At 31.3% G+C, this 27,479-nt stretch overlaps 1 protein-coding gene across 2 annotated transcripts; it reads right to left on the bottom strand.

The window, feature by feature from the left end:
- Positions 1-8,920: 8,920 nt before the first annotated feature.
- Positions 8,921-22,199, bottom strand: LOC118056722 (uncharacterized). Of its 2 annotated transcripts, none has more exons than XM_035069035.2 (17): positions 21,938-22,199; positions 21,251-21,382; positions 20,881-21,018; positions 18,782-18,832; positions 18,215-18,304; positions 17,984-18,130; positions 17,690-17,800; positions 17,379-17,444; positions 15,844-16,584; positions 14,155-14,322; positions 12,147-12,306; positions 11,907-12,052; positions 10,659-10,937; positions 10,430-10,564; positions 10,173-10,351; positions 9,360-9,467; positions 8,921-9,212 (listed from the first exon to the last, which is right to left on the bottom strand). In XM_035069035.2, the coding sequence occupies exons 1-16, from the start codon at positions 22,028-22,030 to the stop codon at positions 9,401-9,403; spliced, it is 2,703 nt and encodes a 900-aa protein (XP_034924926.1). In that variant the 5' UTR covers positions 22,031-22,199; the 3' UTR covers positions 8,921-9,212; positions 9,360-9,400. The 2 variants fall into 2 exon arrangements, with proteins under 2 accessions (XP_034924926.1, XP_034924925.1); XM_035069034.2 differs by having other exon boundaries at positions 10,659-10,943; positions 21,938-22,198.
- Between the last annotated feature and the right edge of the window lie 5,280 nt (positions 22,200-27,479).

Genomic DNA, 27,479 nt, shown 5'->3' with positions numbered 1-27,479 from the left:
AAAAAAAATTAAATATAGGATTAAATAAAAAGATTCTCAAATAAAAGTGTTAATGCTACAACTATCTCATAAATTGTTATAGCTTTTATAGAAGTTGATTAAGCAATAAAATAAATTACCTCATATTTTTCCCTAGCAATGCCCTCTGCAACTTGGCTCGCAGTGATTCATTCACCAACCCTAGTTCCAATGAAGCAAGCCCAACAAAAATAATAAAAATGACATAAATGATGGATTTATGATAAGTTCATAACATTAAAAAAGTAATTAATGATATAACCAAACAATAAATTATGACATAATTATTCCATCTATAATATTTTAATTGAGCCAGAGTAAGGCAGCTAAGAGCTTCCAATTTAAGTAACAGTATTATTGAATTATCAAAACTATTATGACATTTATTTTATAGCTCCTATTCATATAGTTTTTGTGAATTCATATAATTTTTTATTTTTCCATTTCTTTCTTTGTTATGAACCATTCTTTGAATTCAAACTCTTCATTATTTTACTTGATTTAACGTTTTATTTAACATTTAATTGATTTCACATATACAAATAAAATAAAAAAAATTATCGAAATCTCTACCCCAATTCTTAATAATAAAAGGGCAAATTAAATATATCTTCTAGCTCATATAGACTACTATTATATATAAATGTACTATTTGTATGTTGAATTTAGTCGGATTTTAAAACCAATTTTATAAACATTTATAAAGAAAAACGGGCTTATAATGATTATATATCACATATACCTAGTTTAATCCCACACTTATGATGAAAATATTCTCCAGACTCTCATCTTTTTGTAAACCCATATCTTTTTTTTTTTAAATTTAATTTAGCATTATAACACATGGAAATAATCAATCTAAATTGGAGAATTCTTTAGTCTAAATCATGCGCATAAAATATAAGTTTTTAATTGATCTAAATTCATGTAATTTATTTTTTATTAATATTTTCTTTTGGGTTAATTTTTTAATTGAATAAAATCGATTGAAATGAGAATCGCGCTATAGAACCTAATAATTTTTAGTATTTAAGTAAACAAAAAAAAATAATTTTTATTCAAATTATGACTTCTAAGATTGGAATTGAATGAACAAAACAATCAAAACAATATAAAATGAGTATTCATTGGAAGAAGATAGAAATAAGCAAAACAAATTTGAGGAAAAATATCTAAAAAATCTCTTTCCTTTTTTTTTATTTACAACTCCCTAATATCATAATCATTTTTACTATTCTTCCATCTCATAAACTTTTTTTTTCCTTCTATTTATATTTATAGACTTTTTTTGTCTATTATATGAATATTTATGTTTACAAAGAAAATTATCTTAAGTAAGGCAATAAATTACCTTACACTAAGCTCAAAACTACTATTTCAAAACTTAGTTAATAATGAAAAAACCAAGAAATAACACCTCGTGTGCAAAATTATAAAGGATCCCTTTAAGATTAGACAATTTAATCAAATTAAGTATAAATATATGTGTAATAGTATCTACTATACCAGGAATATCGATAAACTTAATTATTGAAATTGCTTAAGAATTTTATTTTTTTTGGCTTTTAAAATCTATTTTTTAGTTAAAGATCTATCTTACTAACTAAAATCAAATAACTAGGAGATATGTTCCATCCAAAATAGGAATGAGTTAGTGTCATGAGCTTATAATATATTTATAATCGAGTTGATTCTATAATTATAAGTTCATTTCATTCCAAACAATACTAGAATTAGTTTATATACATTCTCTTTCTATATATATATATAAAAAAATCATTCAAGCATATTTAAATAAAACTTATGTTTACATACCAACCCTCTCATTGCTACATCTCATTTTAGACTAGGATTAGACATAATGAGACTTTTTTTTATGTATGAATCTCTTTTTTTTATTTGGAATTTTATTCTTATATTGGAAAAATATTATTATTATTTTTAAAAAATTAAAATATTTAAACCAAAAAAGTTTCTTATACTATATTGAAAAAATATAACTTTTGTTTTTTAACATAAAGTATATATACTAACAGACTTTTAATTTCACATTAAGAAAATAAAAATAAAATTTAGTATTTATATAATAAACTTTGATATGAATTAATAATAACAAGAAAAGAATAATAGACCCCGAGCACACTTAAGATCAGTTAAGTAAAAGAAAAACTTTTAGTTATCTCTCGTACGTGCGAGGCAACGTTTATGTTTTTTAATAAACATAAATAAATAAATAAATAAAAATTCTATCAAGTTTTATTGAGTTAATTACATGTATAGATTTTACCCGTTTCAAACTTAATTAATGTCTTAGATCACCCGACTTCTAAATTAATTTGATAAATCAGGTCGGGTTTGAGAAGGATTAATTAATTCACGTATCAATTGACTGTATCATTTAAATTTAACCAAGTTAATAACTCAAGTAATTTAAAATAAAATCAGATCCGAGCGATTTTATAAATTACTGTCAAGCAGTCTGGCCTCCCCCAGTTTAATAAAAACATCCTTGTATAAAGTGATTTATCACGTGGCAATGACGTGACTCCCACTCGGTCAAGTTGAGTCTGACAACGCACGCTGGCTTCAAGAAAAAAGGTGATTGGTCGGAGGTGAAAATAACAAATAAGCACGGTAGCCAAGGCTATCAACCTTAGGCTATTTGTCATAATTGTTTTTTTTATTCAATTCTTTATTTATTTATTTTTTTCTCTCCTAATTATCAAACTCTATATTCTTTTTTTGACTTGTCAGTGGTACACATATGGTTTAACGGTGACGTTTCCCCACTTTCCATGCTTTTGAAGAGGTCGGTCACCGACAGAACATATGAGATAAGGACAGGTGGATTGTTGCCTTTTCGGATTTCGCTTTTCCCACTTTTCAGAAGCTTGGAGAAAGAGAATATTATTTTTCTAATAAACAGTAATTATGAATCTCACGATGTGTCGCTTTACTAAAATTCATATAGCAATCCTCAATATATGATGAAATTTTAAAAATTCCTAATTTAAATTTTATAAAACTTAAAACTACTATAAAGTTATATAATTGTTAATTTTAGAATCCATAATATTGGTTGAGATACACATAAATTAGTCTAAACATCCATCTTAATAAAAAGAATATCATAAATTTAAAATCTAGAATATTCTATGGGGTCAATTATGATTCCTGTTAACTCGAGGTTAGGATGTGGGTTAAGGAAAAAATAATTTTAATTAAAAATACATAATTTATTTTATTAAAATCTTAGATAAGCTCATGATTTGGTCAATCCAAACCTAATATAGTTAAAATTTAATGATTAAATTGTTGATTTTTTAAAATGTTTGAGTCAGAACAATATTATTTTTATCATTTAAAATAATTTAAAAATCAATCCTTCTAATCCAAATCAGTCTCTATGATCGGTGACTTAAATCTTATTTTAAATCGATTAGGGTTTTACAATTATATTTAAATTTACTATACTAGTAATACAGTGCCAAATGTAAACTTGAATGAAGTCGCCAATCATGGATCTTCATGCCAAAATCTACCCAACAACATGATTTAAGTGAGTGGTTGGTGAGCGTCCAGAAAATTGATCGTGTTAAATCACTTTGTCAGAATATATATTTAATAATTATTAATTTATCTTATAAATATATTATATCAAAGTAAAAATAATATTTTAACATATTGTGTCATAATCTTAGTTAATATAAAAATACAACTTATCATAAGAAAATCAATAAGACTGTAGAATCTAGCATATACATGTCCTTGTTTTAGCATAAAAATCTTATTTTTATCAATTTTATACTTAATTAGACTTTGAAGTGCAATCAAGAATGATTTAACTAATATAATAGCTATTGAAAATTCACATAATCATTAATTTTAGAGTCTAAAAAATTTAGTCGAGAAATATACACGCAAGTTAACTCGAACATCCATTTTAATAATAAAAAAAAAAATTTAACAAGCAAACTATATTATAAAATGGATTGCAATTCACGAAGAGCTAACACCTTATTTTTATCCATTTAACATATTTCTTTTCATTTCTATCTCTCTCTAAATGATTAAAACAGACTTAAATTTAATAAATATCATGCTTTTACAGGAGGATTTATATATTTATGTATTCCGGTGTATATTTTTGGGTCGGCCTAACTCCCGGAGAGGGGAATCCACCTCTTCTTCTGTCGAGGGGGACCCAGCCAGGGGGGGCTAACTCGAGCAGACTCACTGGGTCAGCCTAGGTCTTGACCACCCCACCGACCAGGCTGCTGCATGGAGACATGGACCTCTCAAAATCGAGTGAAGGGTTGCTTTCTATAATGGAAAAACATTTAAATAATTCAAAATCACAGATTTTGTGAGTGAATCAACCGTCCTGTCTCTGTCTGCATGCAGCTATATGATTTTAATATTTTATGAACAACTTTGAGCTTTTAGGTAAAGAGATCTTCTTCTTTGACACCTTCATTTTCTAACTTCAGCTTTTAACTATGTAAAAATATGGTTTGGGACCATCTAGGTTCTAGGTGATTGCAAGTGATAATAGCTTGTGATCAAGAGGTTTGCTTTCTTTGTGGTTTCAGGTTCAAGCTCTAGAATTGCTTATATGATAGCCACTGGAGACTTACATGGTCGTTAACTTCAGGGCCCGTGGGATTAGTCGAGGTGCGCGCAAGCTGGCCCGGACACCCACGTTAAACTAAAAAAAAAAATATATATATATGGTTTTGATGGACGTTCAAGGAAAAAAAAAACTTAATTTCTTAAGTTTATGTATAGCTTGTGTTTAATCTAAATGTGTTTTTGAGATTAATATGCAGTACATGTTTGAAAGTGTGATAAAAATTAATTTTTAAATATTTTTTATTTTTAATATTGGCAGGTCAAAATTCATCTTAAAATCTCAAGTTTATTTATAGCTTATGTTAAGTCTAAATGATATAATAAATGTTTGGGAATGTGATAAAGATTAATTTTTAAAATATTTTTTTTGAAATATATTAAAATAATTTTTTTTTTAATTTTTTAAAATATATTTTTAATATTAGCATATCAAAATGATTAAAAAAATCAAAAATAGTTTCGATCAAAAGCAAGCGGTGATATCTTTTTCTTTTATCTTTTTACCTTTCTTTCTATGGTGGGTTTTTGGCTACACAATTTTTGAAACTATAAATTGATATTCTCCCGTTGCTTCTAACTAGGGATTGCTCGTGACGTGTTGCTTGTTAAGAAAACCACCCAAATGCTTGCCTTCTTCCTTCCTTCCTTTCCGTTTCCAAGATTCCAGTATACATAATCTACAACAAGGGATAAAAAAAAGTGAATCAAGTTCTTGTCAAACCATCCTTCTAAGCTATAACCAAAACCATGGAATATCTTATATCGACGAGTGAAGAATTTGGTATTTAATTTTATTAGTAGTGCTAATTACTAACTTGTCATATGGGGCATGGTCTCAAAAACAAATCATGAGGTCTATGGACTAAAGTAGATAATATATAATAGGTTGAGCCATACTGTTATATTTGATATTAAAGCTAATATCACTGGCTGTCCAGTTATGCCAACAGGGTCATCGGATGGATTGTAATATTCCATATCAACGAGTGAAGATTTGGTAGTTGGCTTTATTAGTGGTGTTGTCTGCTAACTTGTCAGACATGTTTTTGGACTATATCAAAATATAAACATATCAAAATGATATAAAAATACTAAAAAAATTTAATTTGAAATAAACTTTTTAATTTTTTTAAAAATATTTTTGAAACACAAAAATAAATAAGATGAAAATCAAGGAGTTCCGCTGAAGAACAAAAAAGAAATTGAATCCTTGGAAAAATGCACTGAAATTGAAATATAAGCATATATTGTCATCATTAACCACCCACAAATCAACCATCAACTTCAATTTTAATTACAAAATAAAAAAAAAAAAATTGTTTTAATAAAACTTATTTAGCTTAGAACTAACAGTAGTTGGCACAGTTGAAATTGTTTATTTTTGAAATCGAGAATGTTCTTTATTGTTTATCCACACATATGTAAGATTTTCCTATTTAATCTTCTTTTAAAATTTTAATATCCTGCTAATTAATTATTATAGACCATTTGTCACCACATTAAGTTAAAAGGAAAATATTTTTTCTGCTTAAGAAGATAAACTTACATAAAATTTATTAAGTCCGCCGGGACATTGCATGCATGGAATCAAACAGAAATCATAACACGGCTAGCCAAATCTTACAGGCTACCGATTTAGCACATCGCTAGCTCCGATGAGGACAGGCTTCCATCAGAAAGACGGTGCCGGGGATGCTGATTTCACCCTACCTTCTTCTTCATCAGCACAGTACTGTCTGTATCATTTTGGTGATTTGCAAATTCATGTAACTCTCCTCACTATACTTTTTTTTGGATCGAGGAAACCATCTTCTAGAAAACATATTTTATGGGTTCAGATGAGGGAGTAAAATCCCAGCTATTTCAGGCTCTTACAAAAGATATATGTTCTAACTCGAACTCGAGATTTGCTGTTCAGATTTCAAGCCCTTTGCCACCACGCTATGTATTTTTGGAACTCTGCTCACTATACACCCAATGGCTCGGCTTTTGATCGGTTCTTGAAACTGATTGTTGTCATATCCTTGTTCTTAAAAGCAGACTCAGAGGACAAACATCGGATCTAATGACATTTACATGAACCTGTGCAGACAGAGATGGAAAATTAATACGATCAGTAGCTATCAAGTAAGCTCAAAATGCTTACAAAATTAAAACAGTTTGCAATCAATTGTTTTACAATGTCGATTTACTGAACCAGCTTGGCAAGCAATATATCTTGCAGAAGGGCAACATCAGTTGAAAGGTTGATGACTGGGACCTGGAGTTTGATTGCAGCGAGCAGCATCTTTAAAAAAAAAAAAACTGAAATTATAACTTACTGGAAAGCTTGATATGTGAAAGTTGAGAATCATGTTGCAAATAGAACTTCAACTTCATTTTGTATGTCTAATTAGAAGTTCAAATGAACTTGGATTTCTATCCATAATACCTTACTAGAAAGCTTGATATATGTACTTTAATTTTTATTCAATTCACGTTTATATTCTAAAATTATAACTCAGTAAAAAACTTATCGCAAAAAATAAGGTCTGAAATATAAAATACAGAAATTCTTATTTATTAACAATTAATTCATAAAGTCTTTTAGGCATGTCAAACTTATAAAAATAACTTTCTATAAGTTCAAAATACATTAAAAAACATAGTGTAAAAAGAATAAAAATATATTTATATTTTGCACTTATCAGTTATAAACAGTGTTTAATATTGTGGTAGTTTTTACTTTTTATCCTATTATAAAGAAAAAATTAATTGGTTAGTTAAATAACTTCTATTTGTTGCATTAAACCTCACATATAATTATATTTTAAACATTGGTTTTGTAGAAGCTAAAATATATATTTTTTAATTTATGGAGACATGCTTTTCATTTATTTTGCATGAAAAAAAAAATATTCTCACTATAATTTTAACCAAGTATATACTTTTTGTAAAAAAATCTATTTTTCTTAAGACCGCAACTAATTTTTTTTTTTTATATATATAAAACTTGCTTTTAGTCTAGCTCAATTTTCCTTTAATTTTGCTCTGTGGTAAGGATTGAATCCTACTTTTTTTTCCTTGATTTCTGAAATTTATTCATTAAAGAAAAATGAATGGCAAGAGAATGTTTGGAATGTAAAATTATTTTCTTAGCTAGGGAGTTCCAATTTTCACTCTCTTTTTTTTTTTTTTTTTTTTTTTTTTTATCTCTTTTGTTACACAATGGGTTTTTCTTCTTCTTCTTCTTGTTTTTTTTTTTAATCCATCAATGGACACCTTACCAAAGCACCTTTAGATGTCGGTCGAATGAGGCCTTGATAGGCACATATCCTCCATTGAAGTAGAGCTAGAGTAGTCCACGTTCTTGTGTAGGACTTTTTAACTATGATCATGTATAGTGTCCTTTTCCAAGTCAAAGATTATGAGGCTGTTTAAAATTAAAAAACCCTTTTTTAAGAAAAAAAAATTAAATTCTGGAAGAAAAACTATAAATTTCTGTTTAAATGCAATATTTCTCTATAAAAAAAAACTAGAAAACTAGTTTTTAAAATTTATATTGAGTTAGAAAACATAATTTAAAAGTTTTCCATGCGTATTTTTCCAATGCAAGCTTTTCATATATACAAGCATTGGTTTTTTATGCAACATAATTATAATCTTGATGTAACTCTCTCTCTCATGGAAAAATTCTTTTTATTTTTTTTTATTTTGTTTTCAACAAATGAATATCTTTCCTATTTTTTTTTTTATCGGAAAAGACAATAAAAAAAGGAAAGGAAAAAAGAAAATAATTTTATGTTGTTGAACACATTCAAATGCAATATTTCATCTAGAAAACTAAAAAACTAGTTTTTTAACGTTGTAAATTTATACCGAGTTTGAAAAGACAAATAATTATATCATCAAAGATATAGATATCATCAAATCACTCAGATTGTTTACAAAATCAATGCAATTATTAACAAATAATTATATCAATAAAAATATTATCTCATATTACAATAGTTTTGTATCTCTAAAGGTCTTATTTAGCATTATCTAATCATATTTTTAAATGTTTTTTAAAACTTTTATTTTAGTTAATTTTTTAATATTTTTAGATATGTATTGATATCAAAAATAAATTTTAAAAATAAAAAAATATATATTATTTTAATATATTTTCAAACAGTAACATTTTGAAAAACAAACAATTGAAAATAAAATTAAAAGCAGACAGGTTGGCGAGTCTCAAGAACTCACTACAGATAACACATTATGAAGTGACTCTCATTAACCAAGCATCAGAAGTAACAATAGGCTCAATTTCATAAATTTATCCACGTACATTCTTATCATATACATTGAAAAGATAAAAATAAATTGAAAAAGAAGGGAGGCTAGGTTTTGGTTTAATATGCTTCAGAATCAAAGACCATGCCTGCCTCGAACTTCAATTACTAATTCCTGAAAAATGAAAAACATGGAAACCAATAACCAGCATACCGCAGAAAACGGAGCACAACCCGAATTCGCAGTTCTCATTGAAGCCAAACTCAATTGTATTAACTAGTAGCTACCATTTCACAGGCGAACACCTGCAAGGAGAAAGGCCAAACATTTTACAAACTCAACAATGTCAAATGCTAACAAAAGTAGCAATTTGCTAGAAGGTATACAAAGTAATTGTAAGAGAGCATAAAACAGGTGTTCATAACAACGAGTAAAATCAGTGTAGCACAAACCGGGAGTTAAATGGCAACATTTTTCTAGTACTGCTCATTTTCTAGACAATGAGTTCATCTTCAAGATAGTTATACTGAAAAGTGAACTCTGTCTTGATTCTTTGACACCTGCACAGACAAAAAACAGAGATCATAAGAACCACAAGCACAGTCAAATTAGGTTGACATGAACCCAATTTTTGATGAAGATGAGATGCATGTATAGAAGGATATGACAGATCGGATTAGATTGAAAATCAAATGGCTAACAAATTCTTAGCTACATTACCCTATTGAGGATTTAGAAAAGAAAATGAAATAATTTCACATAAACTTGTATGTAAATAATAAAATCACAGTAATATATAAGGGCAATTAATATAGATAAAGTTTATATGTCAAGGTAGAAGCATGCTCGCGCAACATTTCACCCATGTTGCCCACAACCTAATGAAGTGAACCCCTACTCTAAAAATCTTATATGAACAGGCAAATTCTTTTTCATCCTCTTATATAATGAAATGATTCTATCTCATCCTCACCTCTTGACAATGAAACAACTCATCCTTACACACAAACAATATAATTTGACTACACAGAGTACAGGAGTAAGGCTATACAGAGAAATTGTACTGAAAAATCTTTCTAACACAACATTCAATGTAATGATTTTATAAGCAACTTACATGGCAGTAAATCACTTATACAATATCATATCACTCATCACATCAGTTAATAAGATTTTTATGTATGATTTTCTGTTTGTAAAGAGTTTTCCTACAAAGTTCACAATAAACGCAACTACGTGGATAGTTAAAAACAAAATCAGCATACCATCCTTGTTTGTCCTCATTGCCAACATGGAAATCAAAATACACATACGTCCCCTGTTCATATTCATCAGTAGTAACTTTTGGCTCCTCATGCCGTTGAAACCAGGTGTTGTATTTTCTGTGGTATCTCCAAGATTGCTTCTTCAGTTCTTTTGCAGCCAGATATTGCTGATATGTATTCTGCACACAATGATTGGCTTAACATATGACAGAAACCAAAACTACATAATAATGAAACAACAGAGGATGTCACATCACCTGTTGATAGTAAAAAGCAAAGAACAAGGTGTCAGTGCCAACACTATCCATGCTTAACCGTTCCCAGAATGCAGGATTACTTGCCATTGGTGCCTGAACTTGAGGATAGCTAGGGGGTGTTGTTGCAGGGTGCCTCTGTCCAGACAAACAAGAGACAAATTACTCCATAAACAAGATTTGCCAATTGTTTGAAAGGTGCATTAATTTGAATATGATTGCACATCCATACTGGAATATAGCTCCTAGCTCGTTCTGAGTCTTTCGGTTGAGGAAGCTTGTGAAATGCAGCATCAAGCATCTCAAAATTGTATGACTGATTATGCATTGCCCCAGCATTTATAGCAGAACCATTGATATTATCACCAATGGCACCAAGGTCAGAGATGCTTCTCCGGCCAATAACACCTAGGCTGCTAGATGGTTGACTGGATTGTAGGGGTTGCCCTGGAGAGAGATCTATATCTCTTGGCACTTGTACAGGCTCTGTCAAGGAACCAGATGCTCCAGCCTGCAGCTAAGACATTTAAAACCAACTTTAATCCCACTACCTTCAACATCAAATTGCACAAACTACCAAACTGTCAACCACAATAAAGTGCTTACAAGGAAATTAATGGAAGAGAATTTCAAAAGGAAAATGCAATGGCTTCATGAAAGAGACCTGGCCCAGCACATTGTGACTTTAGTGAGGCAGATCCACGATAAACGTAGAATCCACACGTTAATTCACAAAAGCTGAATATGGGACAAGTCATCTCAACATATGAGCCCCTTTACTGGAAAAAGGTACAGAAAGAGCAAAACCTTGAATGGAATGAACACAGCCACCAAAATTAAAAGTTACAAATAAGCCTTCAGTGTGTATGTGTGCACGCATATGCGTGAGAAAGAGAATCTCAGTTTGCAAGATAAAATAAACTCATCACTAAAATCATTTCCCATGTTAGTGAATCACACAATAAAAAATAAAAGGTGTACTAGTTAAGAAATTATGATAACAGCTTGCTAATTGCAACCAAGCCTATTTATTGGGGAGCCTGCCCAATCATTGTTTCATAGAGGATCCCTCCCATCCCTGTCCCAACTCTAAAATAAAGTTTGGAGAGGACATGCTGAGGATACACTATCAAAATACAGGGGCTTTCAAAGTTTTACAGGCTGAATCATTCTTTCACTGTGCTGGTAACAATGGTGCCACTGTTTTTTCTTTGTGCTTTGTAGATGCTAGATATCAAATTCAAATATAACCAACCATAATAATTCTAATAGATAACATCAGGAAGGGTCCTGTGGGGAAGGTGGTGCTGCAACAGCCCCAAACTTGAAACTATATCTAGGTTAAAAATTCATTCCAACACTTCCAACCAAGGAAATTTAAAATATATCCTTGATCAAGCAGGATGATTCGATGCATGTGGAATACTTTAAACACACACACACAGAGACAGCAGGCAAAATTAGGAATTATTCTACATACAGAAGTATCCATTGCATATGAAGCTGTGAGTTCATCCTCAATCACAAGACCTTTGCCAAGCCCAGATGTAGGGGCAGATTCAGTGGTTGAATCCTCAGGTAAATTCTGCTTTAGCTGCTGCTCCTCAACTGATGGATGAACAACCTCTGCACCATTTACTCGTGTCATTAATGTAAGCCAGTTTTATGAAAGCGTTTCCAAATTCCAATCATGACAAGTTAATTGGAGAATGAAGAATACCTGCATCTTTCACACCGCTAGACATCACAACTTGCTGACTAGACTGCTGATGGATAGAATTAGGCTGCTGTAAGGCAGCAGATGTAACAGCATTGAAACCTGCTGCCTGAACTCCGATTCCCAAACTACCTTGAGAGACGGATGAACTTTGAGAATTAAACTGCAAATGTAATCAGATGGCATGCCCAAAAAGTAACAAGGTGTCAAAGTAAGTCTTTATTCATGGAAGCTGGAAATGTAGAAGAAATAGGATCATGAACAGAATGCAAAACAACAAAAAGCTTCTGTGAAGAAAAAATAAGCAAGTAACTATGGTGATTACAGCCATGATCAAAACAATATTTCAAGCAAATGTATACCTTATACTACACCTCTAGTTATATTGAAATTAAAGAATCTAAATAAATTCAAAGCCAAAAAGACACACATAAAACCTTGTTATCAAGTAACCAGATAGAGAAAGAAAAGAGTGATACTACAAGCAAAATGGATATTTCTCCTGTGAAGGTCAAAGGACATTCAAAGTATTCAAGCAACAAATGTGTGGAAATGGTATCAGCTGCTATAAAAAAAGGTTGGTATTAGTTAAATACGATTGCTAATAACTTTCTTCCAACAATTCTATAAGAGCTTATCATGAATGAAATCAGCGTGCAAGTCCATAAAATAGCAAGACTTCCAATTCACAACTAAGCTAACTTTACTTCAAGCATGATATTACAATAATGAAACAACACCTTAAGTGGCATTTAATTATAGTCTCTGGATAGAAGAGACGGAGACAGAGATACCTAGGACAAAAGGGACAAGACACAACAGGAGACAAAAAAATAAAGTTGTGTTTGGTAGTGTTGTACAAGACATAATAAATATCTCTGTATTCTGTTTGGTTGATGAGAGACGAGACAAAAAAAATGTTCAAAAGTCTGTTTTACATTTGATATGTATTGCCATCAAACTTGCAATGTTAGAAATAATAAATGGACATTATTATTTTCACTTTAGTTTCTAACTTAAAATGAAAATTTCTCCATCCATCAAAATCATGTTATTAAAAATTTTTAATAATAGTAAAAAAGATAATTCTTTGTTCAAAAGATAATATAGTTAAATTATGATTGTTTCATTAAATCATTTTATCAAATATATTCAATAATAAAATAAATAATTAAACAAATTATATGTCAACTAAAATATTGGCACTGACACAAATTTAAAATCTAACATAGTTGGAAATGCAAGATAATAATTTCATCATAAATGCACATTTTTTGTTATTATTCAATTCCCACCTCTTCATCATTAAATCTAATTTATTTGAGAACACAATCGATTCTAATCGATTTTCATTTCTGTACATTCTATATGTTTTAATTATTATATTAAATTTGTAATAATGATATTCATCATAATACTAAGAAATTCATTAGATAAAAATTCTTCTTATACTTTTTAATATAAATCACTATTTGGTTAATTAATTTTACTCAATTATACATAAAAAAAGTAATTTACTCCCATTCATTCATTTTTTAATAGTTAAATATTATAACATTGTATAAAATAATTTGCTCCCTCCCTCTCTCTCTCTCTCTCTCTCTCTCTCTCTTGTTTATATTTCTCATATTTATTATGATTTTTGCTTTTATATTTTCTAGAGCTTTTCAGATCTAATGGTGAAAATTAAGTTAATTAAAATCAATGGTCCAAATCTGAATATTTTAATGGACATTTCTAGAAAAAAAATTATCTTGGTTCATGTCTTTGCCACTGTACCTTTTTTTAGGAACAAAAAATTAACTAAAAGATGTCCCTGGGACAGACAAAAACCTATTTTTGTCTCCGCCATCAGTAAACATGTTTTTGTCCCTCATATCCATGTCTCTTTTGCTTTAGAACAACAACCAAACATTACCTAAACGATCTTTTACTTTTGTTTTTTTCCAAGCTGACTTGTTCAAAAAACAAAGGAAAGGATAGGGAATGAAGAATCCTAAAGTAAAAGCACCTGCTGCAAAAGTGGGTTTTGTTGGGTGGGAAACTGCTTATGATTCCCACCGGCAAGAGGTGGCATGCCAAGAATGTTACTGTGACCTTGTTGCTGGACTTGCTGAAGACGCTGCAAGAATTTCTCTCTCTGATCAGGAGCTATTTCAGTTCTTGCACGAAATTGGCCCTACAGAAGAAATATTGTTACTTTAAAACAAAATGGCAATAAGTTTTGGCAATATTTCTTAATAAAACAACCCATTAAGTGAACTTAAGGAACAATTAAATCAACATGTTCTGACATGGACAATTCATGAAGCTAATTCTAAAACATTTGATGTAAGCAATTGTTGTCAATTGTCTATCAAGTAAAACCACATGCAGCGAATATTAAAAAATGTAAGCGAGTTATCGAAATATTTCTCATTGAAGGTTTACTCATCCAGCTTCCCTCACTCTTCCCCTCTACTTTTTCTCTTATTTCCAGTTCTTTACCTTTACCACCACCAGTTAAGCATGGTATGACGTTTCTTTTCACCCTCTTCTTTTCTAAAAAAAATAAAATAATCTCTTGGCTGTTTAGCGAAATAAAGCATATACAAAATGCATAACAGTGCAGTCACCATTGAAACAAAATTATATAAGAGGGGGTTTTTATTGCATTTATTTTCTTCATACGATTAAGCATCTTAAAAATACAGCTATTATATACTGGTCTATCACCAATACCCTCACAAGAAAGGAGTAAATCCACATTGTACGAAGAATTTCAGGTTAAGTGAATCTTATAGCATTTTCCATTGGATCGTTATCTTATCACGCGTATATTCTTTTAGTTGACTAGCCGCACATCATATTAGTTGTAGCTTGCATGAATAAAAAATCACCCATTACACAATTAAGTTATTATATACTACTAATGTTGGTGGTTACTAACATAGATGTTCAATTTAACATGAATTTAGACTATGATAGATATATAATCCAATGATAATGTAAAAAGACATTCATCTTCCAAAGAGGATGGGTGGACAAAACATTTCCATCACTTGCTAAACCAAAAATCGAATCAAATATGCTTTACAATTTGAAATTTTGAACTTTCAATAGCATTTCCAATATCCTTTTTTTGGGCCCATTAGTGAAACACATCTTAATAAACACCTTGAGCCTCCATTACCCTTGGAGGGTGGTGACCACTCATTGCAACAAGGAGGCAACCAGAATCAAGACCAGATAACAGCAATTAGCATTTCCACTAATAGCTTAATTGTAGTCACATACTAAGGTAATATAATAAATGGATCTAGTATGCTAATCCATGTATGCTAAAAAAATGAAGTTGAATATTTTCAATCATGTTTCCAAAAGCCTCATTTTTGGCCCACCCAATAAACACGGTTTAATTACAACTTGAGCCACAATTCGACTAGGAGGATGATGACCGTCCCGGATAAAAGCCATTGGCATTAGTGCAGATGCTCCACAAAATAAAGTTTCTTGATGTTTGGTTATGGTGAAAGGGGGGAAGGTGGATGGGTAGTTCATGTCTGGACTTCTCAATGACAAATGGGGCTTTATACCGTAAAAAATTTCAAAAACCAACATATCCTCTAAAATAAAGAACACACAAACACACACTTGCACCCCTATGTTGTTACAAAAATCAACAAGGAAGACAAACAAAATGTTAAAACAAGTGGCATACCGGTTCATTCTGACTTTGAAAGGAACTTCCAGGTCTCCATTGCATGCCAGTGACCAAAGGAGAGAAAACTCTGCCACTCAGAGTAGCAGCATCACCAGCATTACTAGAATCAACTGCACTAGTTCCATCACTTGCCTTGCTAGCATGAGGCAAGATCATTCGGTTACTTAGTGGAGAAGCCGAGGGCTGCACCATTCCACCACTCCCAAGTCTATCGTCAGTTCCCAAAACATTTCTCTTTGCAATGTCAGAAGCTGAAGGTACTGAACCAAGAGCTCCATTGCTCGGAATTACACCAGGACTGAGGGAGATACTAGATGAGGGCTGGCTAGAGAGGCCACCTCTACCAATGCCCCTTGCTAGTCCAGTATCAACAAGAGAAGGTGGTGATGATCTATGGCCAGGGAAGCCTGCAATTTCTTCATCCTTTGCAGAATTGGCAGCATTGGTCAGGGTTACATGAGAAGGATTAGCAGGAGCAGCATTTTCCAAAACACCTCGAACAGAAGATGAACCAGGAAGAGTTGGAGAAACTGCTAACAGACTAGGCAATGTCTGAACCTGAACATTCACAGAAATAGGTGCATGGTTCCCAGTTGGTGTTGATGCAGCTGAAGAACCAACCATACCACTTTTGGCAGGAGTTCTAGCAACAATATCAGAATTACTATCTTGTGAAGCAGTATCATCGGCTTGCTCTTGACCAACAACACTTTGATGAGGCGGAGAAGCAGCAGTGGCCTGGAAAGAAAATTATCATTCCGTAAGTGTAGCAACAATGTTAGGGCAAAGCACATAGCTGGAAAGCATTTGAGGAATTAATAAGTGCAGATATTAGAAATGGTAAATTCCTGGTCTTTTTATGAATGCAAATACAATAAAAGTGGTCCACAACATGAGAAAAGGTTTGTTGTTAGCTCTTGACGATACATGGTATATATAAACCCCACCCCCAAAAACAATTATTAAAAAAAAAATAAGAAGACAAAACAATCACGAGTAAGTTATGTTGAAAGAAAAGCAACTATTTAGCAATAACCCTTGGTAAATAACAGCTTTGACCAAACAAACTATATAAAAACTTATTAAACCAAACAGATATATAAACAACTAACTATATTATGTCAAATAAAAGAGTTAGAAGAGCCAAAAGGAAAAGTAAAGTAATGTGCATTACGTGCAACTTTCACATATCTTTCATCACTTCAAAATAAAATAGGAATCAAACATGTCATTTGTGGAAGCCCTAGCATCATAGGTCCTACTAAATCTTAAAGCGAGATATAGTGAAAAACTCCCTCGGCAACTAATCAAAGTCAAAATGCATCAACAATGTCCTGTGCAGGTCATTGAATCAGCAAGGTACAACTAAATCAAGTCTTGCAGCTTGCTACAACAAAACAGGAGAACACAACCTCTCTAAAAATAAAGAGCTCTCAAAGGAATGCTTAAATGACACCACTAATATATATAAGATCCATCATGACTTTAAAAGATAAATCAGAATAACAGTCCCAGATAGTGTGTAAACATACAGGTGTTTGAGGAGCCTGGGGAGCCGTTATTGCCAAAGAAGTCTTTAAGACTTGAACAGGAGCACCCTGCAGAGAAAAAAACGATAAATTTACAATAAAACTGACCAAAAGAAACACCACCACAAAAAAAAAAAAAAAAAAAGACAAAATATGTATTGACTAAACATTTTTCTTTAAAAGGCTGAGATTATTTTTCCATCTCATGTTAGAAAAAAGACAGCAAGCACACCCACAGATACAAAAGACGACTGCATTCCCATCTCTAAATGGCAAAATAATTAGAAGTAAAGTCTGCAGCCAACAAATTTTACCTTCACAAGACCAGGAGGACCAATTATAACCAGGTCTTCAAGAGACTCCAAGTTGTCTAATGGTAATGAGTTGTACAACTCATCAACATCACTAAAATCATCAAAATCTTCCTGCAAAGAAGACAACAAGCAAATTGATAATTGAGGTGACATAAAACAAAGCATATGAACACACTATCCCATCAAGAATACTGGAATGAAATGAAAATATACAGGTTAAGATGGGAAAATCCACTTAGACAACGCATGATGCCTCTTACAATAAGGGTGATAAACACACACATACACACAAACCTGATTACGTTCCACATAGTCATCCAGGAAATCTTTAACATCATTAACTTGCTCGGGACTCAATTCATCATTGTCTAGTAGCCTCAAGATCAACTCTAATTTCTTTATATGAAGTTTGTGCCGTGTGATGGATGTCTCTAAATGTGTCTGCCAGACAAAAAGGGATAAAATAAAAATTATAAAAGGAAGGATATATTGATTCTAAAAACCGCATTTCCTTTTCTGTCCTACCAATCTGGGTGGCCTTGTCTTTCCTTTCTTGACAGTGAGCCCCTCAATCTCAGCTTCAAAGGCATCAATCTGAGATTCCAGTTCCCCAACCTACTCAAGGAAAAAGCTAGCTAAAACACCACTGATGAAATGAGAATTCATAAAGCAGCAAACTGACATAATACAGCAATTTTCAAACATAGTTGGCAAAAAAATGTTTTAGGACTGAATTAGGAATGTCTTGAAAGGAAAACAACTGATTTTTGCAGTTTTACTATTTTAAATGCTATTAGATCAATCTATAAGCCATCAAGCATTTATAACTTAGATAGTTCTTCCAAATCATTGAAATTTTTTTTTCTGGGATAGCTATAAGGCTTTGGATATTAATTAGCACACAAAACCAACGAGCTGCAAATGCCCATGCAGTAGGACCAAGGAGGACAGGTCAATAAAAAGTCACAGTGAAAGATTTTACAATACCAGCTCTAAGAAACGAAATTTGAAAGGTCAGGACTGTATTATTTTACATACACTCTAAGTCATTGTAGATAATAAGAAAGCAAATCTAACAGCTTACTCACATACCACATTATTCAACCAATCCCTTGTTTCTGATTTAGCTTTCTCCTTTGGATCCTACAAAAAAGATCAGCATACTAAGCAATTCTGATCGAAAAAGTTAAGCAATTGTGGAAAGAAGAAATATTTTACATTTTTAAAGTAGTTTTTTGAAGTTATAAACATTAAAAATATGGAATACAAACAAAACCCCAAAAGACAATTTTAAGAAATGAAACATACAACAACAACAACAAAGCCTTAAAACCAAAACAACAAACATGCTAAGAACTGAGATTTTCCCCAGCAGCTTCACTATTCATAGCTCCCCATCTTTTTTTTCATTTTTGTCCTTTTTTTCATTTCATCCTCGTACTGTTTTTTCATTTAATCTTTTGTGACCTAATTTAATGAGATAGAGTTTCAAATTATAGTAGAAAGACAAAATTAAAAGATTGAGGATCACAATGAATATCAAATGTGTGGACAATATCAAAGTTTTAAGAATTTTCATTTTGGTTTAAAAGTTCATTTTTCAGTTCCTAGGTTTGAGAGAAAAGCAGTAAAGTCGTTAGAAAATACCAGAGGAGAAAGAGTTGTTGGTTAGCCACATTACACTAACAAAAATAGTTGATCATGGTGTCAATAAGCTCTAATTGACGAGAGGAGTACAATAGTGGTGGTTTTTTTTCCTATAAACATGCCTGAAAAGGTAGACTGCGATCTGTTTATATATTTTTTTATTTGGTTGATTTTTGTTTTTATAGTTTTGGGGTGCTTTGAGGTTGGTAAGTGTTCAATTGAGGTTTTCATGGTACTTTTAAGGTGTTTTCAACTAAAAACGACTTGAAAATGGGTTTATGAGTTGCAAAAACTTAGACCCTGGTTTTTCAATCACAAAATGCCTACATCTGCAGGTCACCTCTCACCTAGCTTAAAAAAAATAAAATAAAAAAGGAGCAAACAACTCCTAAGAAAAAACAACACATGTGGGCCAGAGCTTCCATGCCTAGACGTGCTAGGGCTTTTTTCTTAAGGCTTAGCGCCTAGCCTTTTTTTTTACTTCAATTATTTTTTGAAAAAAAACTTAATTAATACCCTGCCTATTTTTTACTTTGCATTAACTGTTTATTTAAATTTCAATTAATACCATTTCTCTGAATTTTCAAATTTTTTAATTCATCTTTTTAAATATTATTTATTTTTAAAAAAAAACTATTTTATTTTTTAAAGGTTTTAAAGAGATTATTATAATTTATCTTTAATTGTTTTCCTTTATATTTGATTTAAATAAATTTTATTTGCATGATGTATTTATAAAACTAAAAATCATAGGTAAGAAAAAATAACCACTAAGAAAAGAAAACACATAAATGAACAAAAATAAATCGGAGTAAATATTTGCATTTTCACCTTTCTTTTGCCTTTAGGGGAAATATTAGCTTTCCATTTAAGTATTTAATTAGATTAACAACTCTTTCACGATTTATCGATTCACATATATTTTTTAATTTATTTCATTAAGCGTACATAGCATCTTTGCATTTCTTAATTAAAAATTAATCATTCATGATATAATAAAACACATATGTAACATTAACACATTCTTCTATTATGTAAAAAATTAACTAGGAATTCTAAACGTGGCGTAGCACGGGTTTTAACACTAGTGACAACTAATTAGCATTCCACCAAAAAATTCAGAAAGCGAAAAATGAGAAAAGAAAAAATCATGCTGTCAATGATGCCTATTGATAGCTCAACAACTTTTAAATTGTGCTACTTCTGCAAGTCTGTAATTGTACGAAACTGAAGTGGGAAAAAAGACATATTTAAGCATATAACAAACAATAAAAAGCACCAAATTTGTAAGCCAGGCAAGAGAGGTGAATAAGGAACCCTTTAACAGGCTTCACCGGATTGAAAAGGTACTAGCAGCCAAGGCACATTACATCATCATCATACATAGGGATTACCTCACAGAGTAATGTGGTTCCATGTAATCACATCAACTGCTCCCAAGGAATCAATCTTATGGTTTATTCAGCCTCAAATTTACCACTCATTTGACTGATTTGATTCAGGATTAAGCATAAAATAAGGTAGTATAAGTATGCAATGCTTACAGTTTTGGGTTGTTGGCCCAAACCTTCTTTGGAAAATGCTTTTGTCTTTGTTTCCTTCTCGCATATCTTAAATCTTTCCATTTCTTTCTCAATAGTCTTACGAGCATCCACCAGAGCCTGCTCGTAAGATGCACTAACCTACAAAACGAATCAAAAGGAAAGCAAGATCAACCTCAGCTTCAACAACACTGTCAATCAGACATCATAAGGAAGAAGATGCAATCATATGTTACAGAAACAAATAACCATTTTATCATGGAAAATAACTGCATTGCTGGCTTAATATCCTCAAAACTATAGATAAGATAGCAACACAAAGCCTAAATGATTCAAACACAATAACCAGAAATAAAGAATGAAGAGGAATGACCTTCTTATCCTTGATCTCACTGGATTGAATCCATGTCTTGATTTGGTCCCTATATCTCTGCAGTTTCTTGATTTCCTTCTTCAAGTCTGCCTCAAACTTCTCCTTTTGATTCGCATTATCTGTATCATAAACCTGGAAACAAAAATAACCCATTCATAAGCAACTGAATTTGACCAAATAAATAAACAAACCAAAATAAAATACTATAAAATTAAAATACAGCTGCGGGTGCAAGAAAAATCAATCAAGCAAAGAGTTATATATCACTAAATTGCATCAAGAAATCAATTTTTGAAATCAAATAAAAATAACAAAAACACTTGAAAAATTTACCATTTTCTCAACGATATGCAGAATTAGGGATTTTTTTTATTCTAATTCATTATCATTAGAGAAACTGGAGAAAAAAACTTTCACAAATGAAATCACAGCATTAACAAACTAACAGTCCGCACAATAAAATAAAATAAAAATTACCCATTTAAGAAAAAAATGAAATTCCGCCAGCAATCACTTTCCTTCCTTTTCTCAGCAAACAAACACACCCAGAAAAAAAACAAAACAAACTGAAAAATTACTTCCCAAATTGATTTCCACTTCTCGGCAACTAAAACACCAAAAAAGTAAAAAACAAAAAATTGTAAAAATAGATACAAAGGACGGAAGAGGAGGGTAGTAGCTAGTGACCTTGTTCCAGATACTGTCAAAAACGTCGACGCCTTCTTGAACTTTCTTGAGAACGCGATCGATCTCGCCTTGTAGCTTGCGACTTGCTCCCATTCTACTGCAATCTGATCACTTTCGGGTCAGTTGCTGTTGTCTTTGCTTTTACTATCATTCAATTTTATTTCGAAATTGAGAAATAGAGTATCTGTTCGCGTGCTTGATTTTTAGGGTTTTTTTTTTTTTTCTTCTGCTGTGCCGTGGTGGTTGAAATACGGAGGGGACGGGAAAATGGAGAGCTACGAGGAAGATGGATTTTAGCCATGGGCTGTGATTTCCTATTTTTTGGGCTGGGCTTTCTTGGATTTTTATGGCCGTTATCATTACATGTTACATTATGAACCGTTTGTTTGCTAGAAAATAATTTTTTTTTAAGTGAATTATTTTTTTATATTTGATAGTGTAATAAAAAATAAATAAAAAATATTTTTTTATATTTAGTTATGTCATAGAAAATGAGCTGAAAAATAACTTATTAATTTTTTATTTTTTAAAATTTATTAAAATAATAACAAAAAAATCTTATAAATCAAAAGGTTGAATGTGAATGAAATTGAAAAAAAAATATAATTACATAAATTATCTCAAATAAAATAAATAATAATCAAAATAATAGAGATCAAATCTAAAAAATAAAAAAAATGAAAGATGAAAAAATTAAAATAATAATAAACATTTCATAAATTATTTAAAATAAAATAAGTAACAATCAAAACAATAAGAATCAAATTTGATAAATAAAAAATTTCAATTGAAAAATAATTAGGGAAAAGCAAATAAAAATTATAAAAATAAAGACCAAAATTAATATAAAAATTAAATTCCAAGGGATGGAATTGAAAAGCAAATATTCAAAACAAAATATATATATAACAATCAAAAGTTTGGAGACCAAATTTGATATAATCAACAAATAATATGATATTTCTAAATTTTTCACAACTTCCGGAAAGTGTTTTACACCCAAAATAAAAGGAAAACACTTTTCCGGAAGACAAGCCAAATTTTTATTTGACTGAAAAGTGTTTTTCATTAACCAGAAAGTATTTTCTGTTGACCAACTTTTCTAATGGCAAACAAACACAGAAAAATTTAAAAAGTGATTTTCCGAAAAACAAACACTACATACATCATAATTACAATTCCATTTATAACTATTAACATTAACAAAACAAAAAAAAACATGTATTTTTTCCTTTTTCATGGTTTGGTCTCTAAAGTTTGGAGGTTTTTCAACTTGATCACTTCATTAGATTATGTGTTAGTTTGGAGAAAAAACTAAGGAAATGAATGATGATTGAGATTCCATATAGGTATGTAATCTCTTGTATGCATCACAAACAAAATTGACATAAAAGATTTATGTCATAAATAATATAATGTAAAAACTTTTAGAAAAACATACTTGAAGGTTGTTCACCCTTAGTTGAGAATCCTATAATTTTGGCATACTTTCTTTGTTGGATACTTCAGAAGGTAGGGAATGATTTTTTTTTTTAACCCCGTTGATAAGGAGCCATCCTAGATTATTGACAAAGCCTTGGATTAGTCACGTGAATCTAAGCACTGTAGCCTCTTGTTACATCAGTGGCAGCAACCTCCCTCTTTAGAAGTTCCAGCCACTAGTCATGCGCGCAACCTCCCCCATGTGATACGCTTAAACTCGGTGTGTGTTTGAGATTGTGGTAGTAGTGATGATTTAAAGTGTTTTTCACTTAGAAATGCAACAAAATGAAGTTTTTATTTTTTTAAAAAAAAATCATTTTTTATTAGCACTTTAAAACGATTTGAAAACATAATTTTTTTTTTAAAAAAATCATTTTTGATCAGCACTTTAAAACGATTTGAAAACATAATTTTTTTTTTATTTTAAGCCAAAAAATAAATTCAAAATTTGAGGGAACGTGGTTTGCATCACATTCCCAAACACACCCTTAATTTTAGTGGTGCATTTAATCTAGTCTCTCATGCGGCAAAAATAGAACTCGATGTTGTGACTTTTAAAGGCATATACAAGATTTGGATGCTAAGGTAGTTGAGTCTTTGGCTTTGAGAGAAGCTTTTTGGTTGGCTATTTTCATCTGATAATCCTAAAAACTTGAAAAGAAAATTGATAGACCAATGTTTGACGGTAGAATTAGGCCAACTTACACAGACAAAACATGTTAAGCATAAGATTGCTTCAAAGGAACTAGTTCGTCTAGAGCTTAAATCTAACATTCAATGATTGCATGCATCATAGGAAAATCTTCGTAGTCGAACCCTATGACATGCTATAATATATACTAGTTAAGTGACCTGTGTTACGTCTCGAGCTCACCTTTTATTTTCATAAAAAATATCATAAAAATCTAATACCTAAGATAATTAAGTCCTACTGCAAACCCAAAAGAATTGGATCATGATGCAAGACCCATTATATCTGGGTTTTGACACTGGATCCATTAGGCCAGGGTCTTGCTGCAGGACCTAAAAGAATTGGGTCTTGACACAGAATTCATTAGGCTTGAGTGCTACTGCAGGACCGAAGAGAATTTTTAAGTTTACCCTTTAAATCTATATGGTTGTTTTTTTTCCTTCAAATTTCTTAATTATTATATTAATAATATTAATTATAACACAAATAATAACATTTATAAACAAATAATAATATTTTTAATATTAATAATAACATTAAATTTACCTAAGTTTCAATGGGCTTGATTGCAACACTAGGTTCAATCGCTTTGGGCTCCTCTTAAATGCCAGACTTAAAAGCCTTGGGTCTAGCTACAATCCAAATCCTTTAGAGTTAGGTGAGGATACAGGGGCAAAGAGCATTGGGTCCTAACATGGACCCATTAGCCTAGGGTTTGAACGCCTGACCCAAGCGTCTAAGACTAGGGAGGACTGCAAGACCCAAGAGACTTAGGTTTGCGTCTCTGCCTCTCCCAAGAAACTTGGGTCAGTGTCATTTCCAGCCCCAAGTTTCTTGAGTCTAGAAGGGTATGTCAGACCCAAGTTAATAATAGTAATAGTAATAGTAATAGTAATAGTAATAATAATAATAATAATAATAGATTTTACCCTTCAAATCAAATTTATGTTTTTTTTTTATAGTAATAAAATTTATTTTAAATTTAATAATATTTATGATATTAATAATAATATGAAACTTATCTGGCCTAAGTTTTGATAATTTTTAATCCCTTCAAATAAAACTTATTGCTTTTATATATATATATAAGACAAATAATAATATTAATATTTAAAATATTCTTAATATTAATAATACAAATAATAATATCCTTAGATATGGCTGTGTAGTGAGACCCAAAGATATTAGGTCCCACTGCTAGCCAGACCCAAGACCAATGGGTCTGGCTAGACAGCGAGACCCAGCCCCCTTTTAAAGTGTTTTTGGTTTGGGTCAGCCAGATCTAACACTATTGAGTTTTGCTATGCAACATGACTCAACGCTATTGACACCTTTTGGAAGTGTTCTAGGTGTGGCTTGGCGGCCAGACCTAACAGTTTTTGGTAGAGAAGGCAACACCTCCAGTTGCAATTCTTGACTAAAAACACAGTATAGGAATGCCCCCAGGGCACTACATTGCTGTCTATAGTGAAAACAATCTATTTATATAGTGTTGTCCACAGTGCAATGTGTCTAGTCCACTCCCTCGCGTTTTGAAAGAGCCCAACAAAGAGCAAACCCAAACAATGCAATCCATAGTGAAAGCACTCATAGTTCACAGTAATTCACGCTATAGTAAAACGCTGATCTCTTTTAGTTATCATTAATTATTACGTGGTCATTTTCAATCTCTTCTCAAACCCAAAAAAGGAACAAATTTGGAGATCAAAAGAGGTTAATTAATTACATATCATTCAGGGGGTGGGTTGTTCGAAAATTTTAGAAATCAAACATATACAGTTTACGTGGTTTGACAACTTGCCTACTCCATGGAGCTACTAGTTTGTATCAATCAAGCTTAGAAATAATACAAACAATAAAATAAGAAGGAGGAGAAAATTCTTCTATACTCAATTTAACTTTCTTTTGTTCTCTCTCTCTTTTCTCTCTGTGTTTCTCTCTGTTTTCATGTTTCTATCAACTCTTATTAGTACCCTCTATTTATAGTTCATATGAGAGACAATCCGTTTCATTTTATTTAATTATATCAGCCACTCCTGCTACTGTATTTAATATTCGGTTACGTAATTGCAATCACTTTTGACCTTTACCATGCAGCTATGTTTGACATGGCAGCCAACAACCATTTTGTGTCCATACATAACAATCTTCCACTTGGACACAAATGGCGCTATATCCATCTTTTATTCCTAAAGACCAATTGAAGTTTTATACAACTTTAGTTTATCAAAAGTAACTCCTTTGGTTAACATGTTAGCTCGATTCTTGCTTCCACAGACCTTCTCTAGCATTAATTGCTCATCATCAAGCAATTATCAAATGAAGTGATATTTGATCTGAATATGCTTAGTCCTGAAATGAAATGCTGGATTTTCGGCAAGGAAGATTGCATTTTAACTGTCGTTATAAAGAATATCATTTTCATTTATCTTGCCTAATTCTTTCAGGAAACTATATAGCTATACTATTTTTTTTTTTCTTTTTTTTTTTTTTCAGATTTTGAAACTGCAACATATTTAACTTTTGTTGTTGAAAAAGCAATGATCGTTTGCAAGGTAAAACTCCAAGAAACAACAATACCTCCTAGAGTATATACATATCATGTAATGCTCTTTTTGTTATCAATATCTCTTACTAGATCAGCGTCTACAAAACCTTCAAGTTTCAAACTACTAGCTGTGAAACTAAGACAAGTATCTGAGGAACCTTTTAAGTACCTCATGATCCATTTTACCACATCCCAACATTACTTTTCAGGATTACTCATATATCAGTTTACAATTCTAATTTCATGGGTAATGTCTGGTCTAGTACAGACCATAACATACATCAGAGAGCTGATTGCTGAGGCATAGGGAATTTTATCTATGTATCCACATTCTTGCTTGATTTTTGGTGATTGGTCTTTTCCGAGCTTAAAATGATTTCTTAGAAGTGTGTTTACATGTTTAGCATTATTCATACTAAACCTGCTGAGAATCTTTTTGACATACTCGGTTTGTGAAAGCTTTAGGATGCCTTTATCTTTATCTCTGATTGTTCTTATGCCAAGGATTTGTTTAGCAACTCATAATTAAATCTTTCATTTTAAACTATTTTGACAGTTGTTGTTTTAACTTGTTATCTCTTTAATACTAGATCCTACAATCAACATATCATCCATATATAACAGTAGAATGATGTAAGAGTTGTCAAAATGCTTGACTTAACAACAATGATCAGTTTGACATCTTGTATACCCTAAACTGCATATAAAGTTGTCAAACTTTTTGTACCATTGTCTTGGAGCTTGCTTCAAATCGTATAGGCTTTCCTTTAGCTTGCAGACTTGGTTCTAATTTTCCTTATATTGCAAACCTTTCTGGTTGT

This window comes from Populus alba, chromosome 19 (genome assembly GCF_005239225.2).
Source record: "Populus alba chromosome 19, ASM523922v2, whole genome shotgun sequence".
NCBI lineage: Eukaryota > Viridiplantae > Streptophyta > Magnoliopsida > Malpighiales > Salicaceae > Populus > Populus alba.
Note: the sequence above shows the minus strand (reverse complement) of the source record. Positions and strands in the feature narration are given on the sequence as shown.